We start from the raw sequence: 17,180 nt of genomic DNA, 5'->3' as shown, positions 1-17,180 counted from the left end.
ACTCCCATGCGATTACCGGCCGCATATACGCCGGAACCAGGCACTCTAAACGGCGCGCATGCGCCGACGGGGGCGGTCGATGTCTGTAACGGTATACAACAAGAGTGCTATACGCTAAAAAAAAAAAAGAAAGAAAACGCTCTATTGTCTCCGCACAGACTCGTTCTCGATAATTTCGCGCACCACAGCAGGCGAAGAGCGACTTTCCAAACGTCTCGCCAGAAGAAGAGGAGACAAAGAAAGAAAAAAGTCATTAAAAAAAGCACGCCCGTATTGTGTCGCGCGCACGACACTGCAAAAGAGCATGAGCGATTGGGCGGATACACCCGCATAGACGTTACACGCACACACGCACGCACACGCACACACGGGGGCACCGTAATGGAAACCGCGCCGAGCTGGAGGAATAGAGAGAAAGGAGGCGAGCGAGAGTTCGGCACCGAGGGGAAACAGTGGAGGCTCATCGATTAAACACAAACCCGCAGCTGCGGCGGGACCGCACGGTCTTGACGCGGAACAATGAAAGGTGCGCCAATGCGCGCATCTCAGATTGGCCGCGGGCGAACAGTAAAGTTTCGTCATTCGAGGCTCCCGTAGTAGCGCCGCGTCGCTCGACCATCGGAAGCTCACGAAAAAAAAAAAATATATATATATATATATATATATATATATATATATATATATATATATATATATATATATATATATATATATATATATATAACGAAAGAACGAAACAAAGCAAGAAAATGCGAGACTATGGGAGACGAGAAGACAAGCTGTGCGATTCTCGTCGCGCTACGGCCGGATCACGAACAGACGCGCTTGACGCGTCTGCTTCAAAAACGAGAACACCAAGCACAGGAGCAGACGATTTTATATGGGATTCATGGGCGCCTCCCGCCATCTTCGGTTCTTACACGAACAAATTTCTACCTTACATCAGACGCAAAGTGACGTAACATGGTCACGAAACGCTGAACGCATTTATACAGCTATTTTCATCCTGAATCGACTGTATAATAACGCACACTTCGTCGTTAAAGACAGAGAACAGCAGCGTTCACAGCCCAAGATGGCGGCACCTAAACGCTTCCGTAAAATAGTCTATAGATATGCCGAGCGTCCGAAGAGTCCGTACGCCACAAATATGTGTTAACACAAAACGGTGGCGAACAGCTAAGTAGGGGCGCCACTCCTAAGTGTGTCTGTAGACCATCTGTAACGAGACAGACAGAAGCGGGTGTGCTGGTATCGATGCCTATTGATGCGAATGGTGCGTAAGATGCAGGACGCGGGTCAAAAATACGCGTAACGACCACTCGTATGGTATGGACTGCGTATGGTTGCATTCGGGTACGCGTGAGTCTGTAGACCACCTGTAATGAGATAAAGAACGGAGTCTCTTCCTACATATGGCCCGTCCCGTGTATGTTTAGTCATTCAGAAGCATCTAGGCAACGTACAGGTCACCATGTGGAGTACTAGTAGAACGCTCTAGTTGACCTCTTATAGACATCTCCACTAGAGCGCCAGAACACGTCCTCTCTAGAGTGCGGCCTCTGTCCCTAAGTGCTTTTGGGCGAGTTCTGGTAAGCTGTCCAGGGGCATTATGGCGACACCCATGCAGTCGTTGTTGATGTCCGTAGACTTGTCATCCTGGCTACAGAAAGTATATTAACAAGTCTATTTCATTTCGTATCACAAACTTCTGCATCGACGAGATGGTTGCGTAAAGTTTGCAGATTATTAGTGGACAAAAAAAAAAAGAAAGAAAGCCCAGGGCCGTGAGTCTACAATTTGTCCGGAGATATAATTTAGACTCCCCAGGGAAGGGGGGGGGGGGGGGGGGAAGCGTTCATAGATTCTCTGAATAAAATTTTGTTACTTTCGACAAACTTTTGGCCCACTGGCAATGGTGTTCCTCTACTCAGCACGGATTCTACGGTTCCGTTATACCAGCCACGGCGGGCCCGTCACGACGGGGGCCTACTGCCACCACACCCATGCGCTTAGCTTAAATTTTAGGCTCCCGTTAAGCTGTACGTCGCAGTGAGGGAAATAAATTTCAGCCTGGCATTCCGCAAATGTTCCTTCCCCATGCGAGTTCTTTTTCGGCGGAAAGAAACGGCCGATTAATTAGGGCAACTTAAAGAGTTAACAGCCCACACGGACGGGGAGAGAGAGAAGAAGAACAGGACACAGTGCTGTGTCCGGTTGTTGTTCTCTCACTCGTCGTCCGTGTGCGCTGTGAACCGTTTAATATGCTTTACCAACTAGCCCACCAAGACATCCTTGTAAACACAGCGCTGTGTCCGGTTGTTGTTCTCTCACTCGTCTTCCGTGTGCGCTGTGAACCGTTTAATATGCTTTACCAACTAGCCCACCAAGACATCCTTGTAAACACAGCGCTGTGTCCGGTTGTTGTTCTCTCACTCGTCTTCCGTGTGCGCTGTGAACCCTTTAATATGCTTTACCAACTAGCCCACCAAGACATCCTTGTAACTGGGGCAAAAGCTGTAGGATAAACTTCCCTTTCTCGAATTTCGCGTCAGATTAAACCCACTATATGATGTCAGAGATTCCCAACTATATTGCCGCATTTTGGCCCGTTCTTTTGAGCAGAAACAACTCCCAATATATCGCGGGGCGACTCCCGTCCTTGATTTTATTTTTAAGAAGAAACACTCGTTCCTCGACAATGAGCAATGAACTAGTCCTTTCCGACACTCTCGAAGTATATGACGTCACGGGCAGGTAGCTGCCGAGTGGTACTTAAATTTCGGTGTATAGCGTCGTCTTTCGGCAGATCGTTCTCGCGTTCCCGCTGGCTTGCCAAAACTTCCAGTGTGTCATTACAGGGCGAGTCTATTTGATATCGTATCTGCGTAATCTTAGGCATAACTCTTAGTTTCCCTATTCGGCATTATCTTTCTGCTTAGAATAACCTTTCGCTTCGCAGGTGTACATTTAGCCCTACCGCGACACGCCGATCAAAAAAAAAAAAGAAAAGAAAAAAAACAAACTCCAACATCGTTTTCAACACGATTTGCACGAGAAAGTTCAGATCGAACAAGGCAAAAGGAGAGAGCGAGAGAGTACCGACGAAAAAAAGAGCGGGAAAAGCATGTAATTTAAGCAAGTGCAGTCAACGTACTACACAACACAGCTGGTGTCTGGACCGTTTCAACAAGGGGGGGGGGGGGGTAGGGGGGGCCTCCGTCCGAGCGTCCGCCTCCTTTCCCCTTTCGCGCCTTGTGTAACACAGCCCGTTCCGAAATTCATTTCGCAGTGCTCCGGGTGTTACATCATCACTTCACGTTCGTGCAGTGCCAGATATACACACACGCGAAAAAAAAAAATTTTTTTAATGTAGAAATAACGATGAAATAAAGAAACGCACGTCGCACTGCAGCGGTGCAATGCGGTACTTCGACAGCACGGAGTCCGCGTGTAGCAACCACATGTCGAGGCAGCTTCGGCGGAACCACGTATTGCGGGGTGAGTGTGTGTGTGTGGGTGTGCTGGGGGGGGGGGGGGGGTGCTTAGTCTCAGTACAACGCAAGAATTACGGCTGCGGCAAGCAACCTGTGACTTAGCGCAACGTTTCGCTTTTTCCTTCTTCCCCCTCTCTGTCCATGACATCGGCGTGCAACAAAGAAAAAAAACGAAAAAAAAAAAAGAAACGGCACTACTTCGGCAATTTCTCAGGCTGTGAACACTTACACAAATCATCCGTGGCCTTTCAACGGCATCAAGACGGCAAGCTGGGCCAGTTGGTCGGGATTCATTGTAAGGTTCGCAACAACAGCGCAACGCAAGACACGGACGACAACAGGAAGGTAAAAACAAGGACACGGCGATCAGTTGAGAGTCAGCGCCGGGTCGTCATTTTTACCTTCCTTTTGTCCGGGTCTTACGATGAATAACTTCAACTGCATCTGAGCAGGATCTCTACTGAAAAAAAAAAAAAGAGCCTTAACAAATAAGCAAAATATCTTTCTACAACAATGTTTGCAAGGGAATATATATATATATATATATATATGTATATATATATATATATGTATATATATATATATATATATATATATATATATATATATATATATATATATATATAGTCATGTCATAAGAAGCACGCGAAATTCGAAGGTTGTGGGTTCGGTTCCCACCTGCGGCAAGTTGTTTTTTCATCCACTTCCACTATTTATGGTTTCTTTACTTCATTTATTAAGCACAAGTAATTTCCCCTGTGTTGTCCTTGGTGTCAGTGTTTGTTGGCTTCTTATGATGTGACTAATAAAAATCGGGCCCCTCGGTTAACTTCTTTCTTCTCGTTTATATATATATATATATATATATATATATATATATATATATATATATATATATATATATATATATATATATATATATATATAAGCAAGCGCTAATGAAACATGGGGCCCCCCCTTTAGCGTGCACCTATACAGTGCGCGGTCGTTCTTGCATTTCATCCCCATCGAAATGCGGCCGCTGCGACCTGGTATCGCACCCGAGACCTGGAGCTCAGCAGCAGGAACGTCACAGCCACTCCGTCGACGCGGGGAGGGGGCGAGAGGTAATTACGTTCCATTTAGTTTATCATGAATATCAGCAACTTAATCGTTCGGACAGCATCGAAGGTGCGTCTAAAAACTGCGAGATTGATGAAACACGTAGGTAACGAACAAGTTGCTGCCGCCACCGTTCGCATACTCCAGTTCCAGTCTTGGATCTTCGGCGGGCCTCCCTATACACTGTGGCAATCACTGTCGAAAGCATCTTTTCACAGCCTGCCTGATTTAACCCATACCACATGCTACACAAGGTTGGCTATACACGTGTGTTTCAGAAGCTTTCTTTTATTAGATCCCGAAATTTTAGTTGGCGTTGTTTTCTGCGGTAGAGTGGCCTCGCGTGTCTCGTTTTCTTTTCTTTTTTTCATTTCTCTCTTTTTAGCTACCCATACCAAGGCATCGTCAGGTAAGCGTGTGCGCATTGAACAAGCCCGTGGCACACAGAACACGCGTGTTCACGTTTCCAGTCGTCGCTTCCCTAATTTTTCTTTTATTGTCCTTTTTAAATCCTTCGCTCGTATTCAAGCTTGCCGGTTCTGCCGCAAGACCCCGGCGCCGCAGCCAGCCCTGTACACTACAGTGTGTTCCTGCTTCCTCGCCGAGGTTGTTTTTCCGTTTCGCTAGCAGTCGCCGCGAAGGCTTCGCTGGCTGGCACACACACACACACACTCACATACGTATACCCTCCCCCTCCCCCACCCTCGCTCTCGCGCAGCGATCGGGCTGGCGACGCTGGCTGCTTTCGTTCCCCACCTGCTGCGAACCAACAGCTGCATGCTGCTGCTGCTGCTGTTGCTGTTGGTTGCTTGCTAGCGTCTAGCCGTCGCTGCTGCTGCTGTTGCCGGCGTTGCTTCTGCGCGAGCCGCTTTTTGCCGACCGCCGCGAATCCTCGACACGAGCCGATCCTTATCGAAGTAGATTTGGGGAAGTCGATAAACTGTCTCGCAGACGCCTTACAGGCACCGCTTGGCTTACCTATGACACTAGACATTGTTTTTTAATTTTTTTATCGCTTTGACTGCACGTTCGACCGCCAGTATCCTTAGCGGCGATCGTCGATCAAGAAGTGTGAGGGCGTTAAGTTCGCAGATCACGGCCTTATCGAAACACACTGGAGCAGTTCGTGAAACTGTCTGCATGCAGGCGACGTTCCAGAGCACGCAGCTCAAGTGTAGATTTTATATCGCTCTGCGCGTATTTAAGCTGCAAATTGCGGAGAGACAATAGCCGGTGAATAAAAGTACAGCAGCGTACGTTCCCCAGGTCGCCGTCACAGATTCATCGAATAGGCTTAAGCAGTCTACAGACTGTCGGAACACGTCACAGAGGGCACCTTGCTTACGTATAGACTTTTCGCGCCGTGCGTACATATGGCCTGATAGCACGAAGGCAATATTCGACCGAAAGTATGGGCGTTATTTGAGCGACTGTGCAACGGTCCTATCCTTATCAAAATGCATAGGAGCGCATTATAAACTGCGTATATAGACGCCTTGCAGACTGCCTGCCTTCGCACAGATTGTATTCCTTTTGAGCACGCTTAACCTACATGTAATTGAGAATTTTTTTTATATGCGCAAAGAACACAGTCGTTGTAATGTGCATAAAACCTCTACGAGATAAGATTATGCCAATGGTTAATGAGCTGCACAATGGACACGAAAGGTACATTGTGAAATAATGATGATATGGTAAAATTTGCAGAGCACTACTGCCTTGAGATGCAAGGGCTGGAGGCATGTGCTATACAAAACTACTATCGCAGCGGCATCCTCTGGAAAGAGGATGTGCTATGAATTTATGGGGCTGAAAACATGCAAGTCGACCTCATTCGAGAATCCTAGAACTGATTTGGTGTCAAATAACGGTTCCGCACCAAGAAACATTACACAGTGGAGAGGGGTGTGTTGGCGACCACACTAGATGAAAATGTTTCTTTCTCTCATCTAGTAGAGCAATGTACCCCGGCCCTACATAACCATCCGGCTAAATAAAAGTTTCTTCTCTCTCTCTTTCTTTCTCTAAGCTTCGGCTTCCCAACACTGTCTAGATATATATGGACTTCACGGATAAACGTCTAGATATTCCCTACAGTCTAGAGCATTAATACTATACGAAACTGCCGAAAAAACCCTGCGGACATTCATGTAAGTCAATATACATGGGCAGTGAACAGACTACTCACGCGCTACGCGTAGTCTATCGAAGCTCTAAAAGACGGCTTACGGACACCACATATAGACGTCTAGAGAGATATATCCTCCGTAGACTGGCGCAACGAGCGCCGTCCAAATACGTCTTCCCCCCCCCCCCCCCCCGGAAGAGGGAGTGCACTCACCCATAGATGGCGTCCTTGTCTCGCTTGTGCACGTCCGGCACGGTGCCCATCACGTGATTGGCGGCTCCGGCGGCCCCGTGGTTGGCGTACATGGCGGCTGCCGCGTTCATTGGGTGCGGGCTGTGAGCCAGCGGCTGCATGCGGCCATGCGGGTCGTAGGCGCCCAGGGGTCCCTCCAGGGCGGTGGCCCCGCCACCGCCGCCAGCGCCGGCGCCGTAGTGGGGCACCGGGTCGTCGTACTGGGCATCGAGAAAGGGTGGTAGGGTCAGTGCCCGTGACTGCGACAGTCAGTGTCACCATCAGCACGGACCAGTAAGGCAGGCCAAGTAACGCATTCGCCTCCTACTCGTATAGGCTATACCGTGCACGGTGAAGTTCATCCACTTATACATAGTACAGCATCAACAGGGACCCGCAAGGGTAATATCAGCAGCAGGTTGCAGGTGCGTTTTCGAACGCTATCATCAACAGGTTGCAGGTAACCTCGGAATTCGACTCTGCAAACTTGCGCTGACGACGATTCACAGACGAGACCAGCGATCAGCTGTAAAGCGCAGGTAAACGCTTGACAACGTTTATCACAGTCGCAGGGACAAAATATCTCCTGACGTCCGTGTTCCAGCACTGAATCACGCCCCTGCGCGTAACCGTGCATTAATCAAGCGCGGTACTCATGATGAAGCGTCGAGTTACAGAGAGTTGGTGAGGAGGGCTTATTCGGTTTCCCCGCCGTCCCTCCTCGCCACAGACACACAAGCCCGGCAGATTCAGCGACCCCCCAAATCTACCACAGACGACAGATTGTCCTGTAGCCTGGGCCCAATAACGGACTTCCAACTTTGCAGGCTTCAACTGCATCAAGCTTGCGCTGTAGCACACCCGTGACACGATGCGCGCCCTCTGTCGCGTCTGCATGAGCATAATTCGTTTTACCATTGTTTGTCTTGAACCTCGCCTAAGAACTCTTTTAGCCTTCGACGTGCACGAAGGTCATCATATAATCATGTCTTCACGGCAATAGCAAGATGTAATAGCAATGTGTGTAGGAATTGTTTGCCTAAACCGTCATTCGATTGTATCCTTAAACTCGTGTTCTGATGGGTACTGGTGGTCTACATCGCATTTTAGGTTGTTATGCGTTTTTCACACTACCACATATTGTGAAAAACTCCGTTTCTCTTTTCTTTCCTTATTTTATTTTGTTTATTTCTTCTCGCGATGTTTACATCATTTTGTAATGGTTCCTAATGCCTTCATATATTATTTTCATTATACACATTCTATTTACGCTTGAACTTTCTCGTCCCCCCCCCCTATGTAATGCCCTAACGGGCGCTTAGGGTACTCAAATAAATAAATAAATAAATAAATAAATAAATAAATAAATAATGCTGTGAATTTAACGAACCATCTCTGGTTAACCTCGCTGTCTTTCTATTTTATTTTTTTTTCTTCACACGTTTTTTTTTTTTTTTTTTCGTTCCCCCTCTTTCTTCTCACCGAATTTGGAAGACATTCGCGAGGTTAGGAATACCATTATAAGTGCGTCTGTCTTACCGCTTTCGCTCAGTAGGAAAGACACGAAAGAAAAGACGTTCCAGTAAGGTAACTAAAAGGCGCGTCCATCTTGGCGCCGTTTGTGTCAGACGTACACTTACATACCACTACACTCCGTGCACATGACAGGACAAGCTGCGCCGCGCTCTTGGGGCCAAGGCACGCGCACATACGCTTCGCGTTATAACCTCCGCCTTGAGACGACGTCACGACCAGGCTGCGTGACGTCAATCACCGGCTCAACCTCCCCCTCTCCCCTTTCGTCGTCTCGTTTTCTTTCTTCTTTTTCTTTCTCTCTCTCTCTTCGTAGCTGGCTACGACAGTCTTGGCTCGGATCCAGCCACCACCGCCAGCTAAGCAGGCGGCCGACCGAACGGGACCCCCGAAAAAAAAGTTTACGCCACGAATCGTAGCGGTAAAGCAAGAAAGACGGTATAATAACCGCGAGGGGGGGTCGTCTCTCGGGAGAGAAGTGCATAGGAGGGTTTCCAGTGGGCCATATATATAAACAATCGTCTTGGGAGGGCCCTCGAGAAGAAGGGCTCAGTTTATACACTCGAACGCGGAAACGCACGGCATGCAGCAGCCTCGCGATACGCTAAAGCCGCCCCCCCCCCCCCTCCACTTCAAACTCAGTGTCGTCCTCAACACGGCAGGCACTCCGCGAAGAACGCCGACCGACGCCTGCACCCTGCCGTGCCCGCTGCCTGCCTTTTCAAAACAACGATCCTCCACAGCGTGGTTTGTTCTGCTCAAAGCTCCTATACCGGGAAGCCCTGGCGTCCGCCCCGCCGGCCTGTTGGCGAAGCGAAACACTTTTCTCAGCGCTGGCACGGTCGCCGTTGTGCGATCACCTACACACCACTTTCTTTTCTTTTCTTTCTTTCTTCGAGTCAAGTGTTTTGCGCTGGTCTGGTGAACTGCCCAGTCGCTTAGCGTCATAGCCGCTGAAACGCGCACGCGCGCGCGTCAGTGGGGTTCAACAAACGAGCGCCGTGCCAGGGAAGGCGTAGCGCGAGGTGAAGCGGTGTGGCGATAAACGAGTCGTCGTACCTCAGACTTGACGGGTCCAATGCGAAAGTTCCCGAATGTGCCAAAGTGGAACCCCCCGCAAAGTCAAACATCCCAAAAGTGAAACGATTGCCGCTGTGAAATATCCGAAAAAAAAAAAAAAAGGAAAACGATGTGTTCCGAGATGAGCTGTTTCAAACTGAACTGTCCCGAAGTGAAATGTCCCAAAGTCAAAATATAAAAGTTCCACATCCCAATGTAAATCATCCCCAAAGTGAAATCTTCCTCACTGAAAAGCGAAAGCTTTCTCACTGATAATAAAACCCATGTAAGTGTAATGTTTCTTTAGCCTTTTCGGAAGTAAAGCGCATGACAGGACGCCGTATGCAGACACATTTGTAGGGCTTTCAGTATCATACCTCAGTCTTAAGGCCATTTAGCCCATGATGTAGCCCGCGTTTGACGATGAAACATTAACGAGCGCCGAGCAGGCACTGTCAAATTATATGACGCCACGATGGGCTGGTACGGGTAGTCAAAGGCGGCGTCACCATCCATCCGTCGCTTTTGCGTTGCGTATGTTTCTTTTTTTCCCAGCTTACCAAGACTCTTCGCACGATAGGATTCTTTTTTTTCAGTATTGCAGGAGCGTAGTTCACTAATACAGCTAAAAAAGAAATTCTATTTAGTGACCCTTTACCAAACTTCCCTTCATATTGATTGATCCTTTTCGCAAAATACGAACGAACTTATAAAAAATGACGAGCAGACTGTGTTGTACGTATGGGAAGCAGACGACAAATGTGAAACTTCATTAGGATGCAGTTCCTGTCGCCATATGCAGATGACGCAGCGCCGCGTGAAAAAGGCCACAACAACAAGGTGAACAACAGACGCACGTCGCCTTCACGAGTAAGGAAACACAGCTGCACGAGCAGGGTTGCTCGAGAGACGGAAAACATTGCTCGTTAACATCTTGCTCGACGCAGAAAACGCCAGGCGACGCAAAAAAATAAAAGAAAGAAAGAAATGAAACGTGTCGAGCAGACGGCCAATGAACTATATACCAGACGAAACGGGAATGATGGTTCGTGGAATCGCCGATGAGCTCTAAAAATAGTAATGTAGCAGACGACACAAGCGATGTCCGTGACACGTTCAGCTCATACGGACGCCGAGTAAATTAATTTGTACGTGTACACCGCCTTACGATTAAACCAAGTGGGTACACTGTATTCAGAAACGCTTGATGTTCCGTGAAGTTCTGCAGCGAGTTCCGAGTCATTGGAGCGACATCGTAATGCAGAAATCACCCGTGAATGAATGGTTACGTGGCATCTGGGATTCTGTTTGGAAACAATGTCGAAGTCGCCAACTCGACGTCTCTGACAGGCTCGAAATGCCAACACGGATTGACGTAAACTTCGTTCTTCTGGTTTCGAACGGCTGTGCGACTTTGAAAATTGATCATTCTCAACAAAAGATTGCGTTATAAATACAATATTTCGGAGTGATTATGCCTGTGGGCAGAAACGTATACACTATCTTATACATTCATTCATAGACGGTGTCCAAATCCAGCCCTCAGCGGCCGCTTCCTCGAAAATTAAAAAACAAATCTCCGAAAGCGATTGCGGGAGACGGAAATACGTCATGCAAAAAAGATGCGATTTCTCGGTGATTTCGAAACATAAATCGTAATAAGTATAACAGCACAAGAATGACAGAAGCATGAAGACCAGACTAATCTACGGACGTATACCGCTTATCATTGTAAGCGACGGCAGCGCCAGAGTTCTCTGTAGTAAGCTTTGTGCGAAGCTATGAGCTCGGCGTGGCCTCCGAGATCGCACGGGCACATGCGGGATCTCGGAGGCCTTTTCCAGTATCAATATCGAGTGCAAAAACGTTGCCAATAGCACCGGTTCTGGCCATAAATAGCCACCTTTCGCAATGAACATGCCCTGAGCTATCTTCACGAACAGTTATGTCTCATGTGCTATCAAAAATACACAACCTCCCGACAACTGAAGTCACCTTAACATCCACGAATTGACAAACACGAAGCACTATATAAACGCTAACTCATCTCTGTCACCATCAACACTAAATCAATACCCGCGGAAGGCTTCCTGTGGTCATGAAGGGAAAGCTATATACGAAGACAAAGCTCGCACAAGTACGAGCGCTCGTGGAAATAGTCCCACAGTCTCATTTGCGTAACCTTAAGCTGGGGAATAAAAATGATAGATTTCTTGTTTAGTACAGCGCTTACATTTAGAACGAGACCGAAAAAAAAAAAAAACGGTAGTCAGTGTTAAACACAACTTGCACTGCCGATTTTTTTTTTTTTTCTTCCACGTTTGGGCAAATGCGAAACTGTTGCGCGCGAAAGCTCCGTCGATTCCAGTATCCGTTCCGAGAAAACTAAAGTGTTGTTAAACTGTGCCGCACCACTTGACGCAGTAGCACACGAGGATAACATCCGCCCCATATAGCTTTCCATTCACTGCCACAGAATAATAATTAAAAAGAAAGAAGCGTTCCAAAAGTATCCGCTTCCGGTGCCAATTATTCCTCTGCGCTGAAAATTTAATGTCGCCCCATTTCTATTTTTCGCATCTTCACGCAGCTGGCAAACAGGTTGAATTTTCCAATTCTTTAGCGGTTCCGCTAAGTTGACACAACGTTGGTTATACCAAGAATACGTTATATTGGAATCAAATCTCCCTTTACGGACTCCCTTAGGCTACTACGTCGCGAAACCCTTCCAGTCCCATCAGATACAGATTCACCGGGCAGAATGTTCGTTACGTGCGGTGAGCGCGACGCCCCGTTGTCACGCGCTGACATTTATTCTATGCCAACGTGAACAAGGCGACGCGAGTCAACGAAGCAGACATGAGAAAGGTTGGGAGGAAGGGGGGGGGGGGGGGGCGTTTGTTCCACCAGCACATGCAATCCCATCGGCTCCATTGGCGTCGCTGCTGCCACCGCAAAGAATGCATCATCGCGCCATTCAACCACCACAGTTCGTCTCGCATAAAGATCATTAATCATTATTCCGTTCGCGACGTGAACGCGGAAAAAAGAAGATAACGCGCGTGGAGCAGGTAAGCTTGAGATAATGCATCTATATACACGCACACAGAACGCCGAACGGCATTTCCGCTGTGCGTGTATGCATGCGTGTGCATGTGTATATGTATGTATGTGTGTTTGTGCGCGCCTGATTAATCAAGAACCACCGACTTCGCTTGCACCGAAAGCTCTTGACAGAGGAAGTTCGGAGATGACCGGGCTGCGGCTTAGCGAATGTCCCTTTGCTGCGACCTGGCACCCGTCAGGCGCCATATGCTCGCGCTGCAGTGGGGAATCGAACCTTCGACCTCATGCTAAACGGAAAGAAGAACGCCACACCGAATCGCCCACTACGGCGGCATTCTTCCGAGCCATCGAATACTTTGCACCGATTCTTGAGGCGGAATTAGGAATTTCGTTGGTCGTCCGGATTTAACCTTCGTCGCCAGCACCAGGTGGTGCTACGTACGGCCGCTTTGCCACAGTGGTACTCGGAAGACAACAATGTGGCGTCGCCCGTAAGGGTACTTTTGTATCAACGGTCAATCTCACAAGTCTCGGTACATATCATCATAAAGGGTGTTTGCTGCACCCGGTTAACGAAAGAACAAGCCCGAAACAACTCTCCACCTCGCAGACGCCGCACGTGCGAGCCATCCAACGCAGTTCTACGCATCTCAAGACTAAAGCAAAAGGAAGAATAAGAAACCTGCCACAGCGACGACAGGCACCCAGAATGGGTGCGTCCGGGCGTTATTTTTGCCCCCAAACACGCTGTTCTGCCCTCCGAAACCTATCACCGGTTCCGATCCGTCCAGGCGTTACATTCACCACAACAGAGTGAATGAAGCCTATCGCTTCGCACCGTCGCTCCCAGCAAACCAACTCTCATCTGCCTACGAGTCCCCCCCCCCCCCACCTACTAACACCCCCTCCCCTCCCGCCGGGTAAGTAGTGTAGTCCGCCGCCTGCCAAGTGGCAGGAAAAGACACCTAGAGCTTAGGGAGAGAAAGAGAGAGAGATAGTGACAACCAGAGAAGAGCGAAGGGAACACACTCTAGCCGTACACAATACAAAAAGACGGCCATGCTTCCCGCATTGTGCTTCATCGTACGTCGGCTGTACACAACGAGGGAGCGCGATGAGGAAGAAAGGGAGCCCCTCCGCGGACCGGGCAACGCTCTCCCCCACCTCCCTTTTCTCCCCTCCTTTCCTAAACGCTGCGTTCCGAGCCCCGAAACCGGACACCTAGCTCGGCACCCCCATCTCGGTTTTTAGATGAAGAAACACCCACTCCTTCGCGGCGTGCCCGCAGGTCCGGCTAGCCGGAATCGGTGGCGATAACGCCGAACCAGACACCACCGGGCCCAGCTCCTCCCATCCCTGAAACCGCAGGGTCGGACGGAACTCGGCGTCAGGGATACGAAGTGAATAGCAGCGGCCGGCGCCGCTTGCGCTATTGACGATTTATCAGCCGGCCATCAAAGATGGCTGTGCTGGAAAACGCAAGAAGATGCGCAGGCGTCTGCGAGCGCAAGGTAATGTGGTGCAAACAGGCAGTGTACAGCACGCGACAAACGCTCTGCAGTGCGAACGAAAGTGCCAACACGAGTGCGAGCCGAGAAGCACGACGAACGGCCTGCCAATCGAGCGCGGCCATGCTGGATTTAATACGGATTGTCTCGATTCGATGCGTTTCGCGTTATGTCGATAGTTTTACTAAGTTACCTTGCCGTAAATGCTGAAAACGCCGCATCAAATTATTACTGAGTACAGGCAATCCAAACGAATAGTCGGAAGGAAACAATATAACCTGAAAGTTCAATTAAGATATTACTTCACGTGTTTCTTTTTCCCCTCTGCAACCCAGGAGGCGCTCGTGAAAACAAAGAAAATCGTCCCCGTGGCTCTGTGAATTCTGCAGCCCGCGGCTCCCCACAGCATCCCCGTGGCTCTCTGCAGCACGCGACACCAGTACTAGAGAGTTTTAGTTTATGGGACGCAAGCGGCTTGCGCACGCAAGAACTAGGGGCGACGGCACTGCGCATGCGCAGACCCTGACGTAGAGGTCTGCGCATGCGCAGTACCGTCGCCCCTAAATCGCGAGACACGGTCCAAGACTTAGGGTGACTTAGGGTGCACGTTCCGTGCCACAAGGAGGAGACACATGAGCCGACATGGCAAACAGGTGCTGTGTATGTGTGTGTGTGTTTTTTTTTTCCCAGTGAAACTTCCTGGAGAGAGCATCAGCAAGAAGCGGCGGGACTACTGGAGTGACCAACGCGATTGAACGCACGACCACCGTATATCTGTCCTATATGGAGAAGGATAAGGTGTTGAGTTCGCTACTAGAGAGTTTTAGTTTAGGGGACGCAAGCGGCTTGCGCACGCGTGAACTAGGGGCGACGGTACTGCACATGCGCAGAACCGGCCGTTCTAGTTCTTGCGTGCTCAAGCCGCTTGCGTCCCCTAAACTAAAACTCTCTACTGTCATTTTTTTCAAGTGAGCCCATTCATGGTCCTCCCTCTCCGCCTCCCCAAAAAAATGAAAGAAAAGAAAAAGCGGATCCCACTGCTCTTTCACCTCAAAAAGAAAAAAAAAAGCGGATTCCACAGCTTTCGGGAAACGATGTACGCGAAGCTTTCTGTGTTTCTTGCCTTGACTGACGATAATCAGCTGTGATGTTGACGATGAATGTTTAATTCCCAACACGTGATAAACTGATGTTAAACGTTACCTTGCGTGCACCGCTGCGGTTTGTCTGGGTAATACCCAGGACAGACAGGGGAACGTGTTTGCTCGAGGCATTGCTGTGCGCCATATTTCATAACCTCCGAGAGGGTTGAGCACATCCACTGCCTCGCGTGGCACATCGCACCCGTGGCAAAAGAAGTATTAAACTCTGTTTGGATGATGATCATCATCAGCCCTGCAGTGGGCGTATATAGCCAGGCTGATGATGAATGATGGGGCTGTGCAAGCCAGAAGCAAAATCGTATTATGAGGCACTCCGTAGTGGCGGACTCCTGAGTGATTTTGACATCGTGGTGTCCTTTAACGTGTCCCAAAATCTAAGTGCACGAGCGCTTATTTAATGCGCTGCAGACAGGATCAAACCCACGACTTCGCTTTTTTTTTTGTTGTTGTTTCGGCGCTGCGCACTTTCGCTATGGCGTTGCGCGCGAACTGTTGTGATATCTCGTTTTGGGCAGCGCACGATTTTGCGCGCTGTGCACAAGGACACATGACTATTGGCATAGTTCAGTGCTACACGAATACTGAGGGAGAACAAGCGGATCGCACAGCATGATAACGCGCTGGAACACGGTACAAAATGGCTTAGTTTCGGTACCTGCGTACGTGACCGCCCGACCGTGCGAACAGGCAGACGGAGCGTAAATACATCTCTCTCGCTTCGGTGCGAAGTAAAACAAAAGCAAAAAACACGCGGACATTCCGTTTGTGTGTTTTACTATTTCTCTAAACTTCAATTCGTTAATTCAAGCAACAGATCCCACAAATAACAGATGTTGCCTCGAATAATTCGCGAGGTCACGTGTCACCGTGAGTGATGTCACACGACGCGACTACGTCACCGTCCGGCTTGGAGCGCGGTCGCCGCGAGAGAAAGAGAAAACGGCGTTCGGATTGAAATGTCAGACCTTTCCGCGCCGCGTGGCGATGCAATTCTTTGCAAACGCGGTCGTCGGCGCGCATTGTAAACTCTGCGCTTGTCGGCTCAAGATGGCCAGGCCTGGTGAGGGGCCCTGTAAAACGCGCTTTAGTACCACGGCGCAGTGGGTACGACGCGCACAGAGAGCGTACCGACACGAATATGCGGCGGCGCTACCGTCGCATTCTATGCGGGCGTTTTAAAATATTTTTTATTTTACAGCTCACGAATTCTACTGACACCAGCATTCTCAGCGGGCACGATAAAAAGGTAACCATGTTTTAAGCAACAACAAAAATATTTCGCAGAGATCGTCGTTGGAAGAAGCCAAGAGCGAACAAGGATTGCTTCAACGCATTCGTCTGCTATTTTCGTCTGTACGATGGCCTACAGCTCTTTGTTTACAAACATACCGCTTGTCTACAGTGTCGATCGCGCGCGCCCCATACATCAACGCATCCCCCCGTAACCCCGAGCCATTGGCGCACAGAAAGAAGCCCATACATCTCAATTGAGCGTCCGGCTATACAGTCGGCGGCCGACAGGCCGAAGACCCATTCAACAGGGCAACACGCACATCAACGCCCGCGGTCGACACGACAAAGTAACCACACCGTGTAGTACGGATACACATACGAGTGTTAGCCATAGCGAGCAGCAACACAGGAGGGGGGAGAGCGAGAGAAGAGGTTAAAAAAAAGAAAAGAACGCAAACGAAAGAAAAAAAACAAAGCACCGTTTACCGAGCCTGTCATGGACAACGCGTCCCTCCACTCTTTGATTTACCCGCGCACGCGCGCTCGCCAAAAGTGGCAAATGTGGGGTAATTATACGACCGAGAGCCAACCGCAGCAAGGGCTATCAGTCGTTGTCGCTGTACAACGCTCTCCCTTCTTGCCTCCGCCGGTAACACCCCCT

At 49.2% G+C, this 17,180-nt stretch overlaps 1 protein-coding gene across 4 annotated transcripts in view; it reads right to left on the bottom strand.

The window, feature by feature from the left end:
* hth (Meis homeobox homothorax) overlaps positions 1-17,180 on the bottom strand; it is a 404,490-nt gene that overhangs the window by 358,575 nt on the left and 28,735 nt on the right. For all 4 annotated transcript variants that reach the window (XM_075699492.1, XM_075699491.1, XM_075699494.1 and 1 more), the window contains exon 2: positions 6,940-7,178. In XM_075699492.1, coding sequence (XP_075555607.1) covers positions 6,940-7,178 — 239 coding nt within the window. The remainder of the gene's footprint in view (positions 1-6,939; positions 7,179-17,180) is intronic.

This window comes from Dermacentor variabilis, chromosome 7 (genome assembly GCF_050947875.1).
Source record: "Dermacentor variabilis isolate Ectoservices chromosome 7, ASM5094787v1, whole genome shotgun sequence".
Taxonomy (NCBI): Eukaryota; Metazoa; Arthropoda; class Arachnida; order Ixodida; family Ixodidae; genus Dermacentor; species Dermacentor variabilis.
This window is presented reverse-complemented; position numbering and strand designations above follow the sequence as displayed.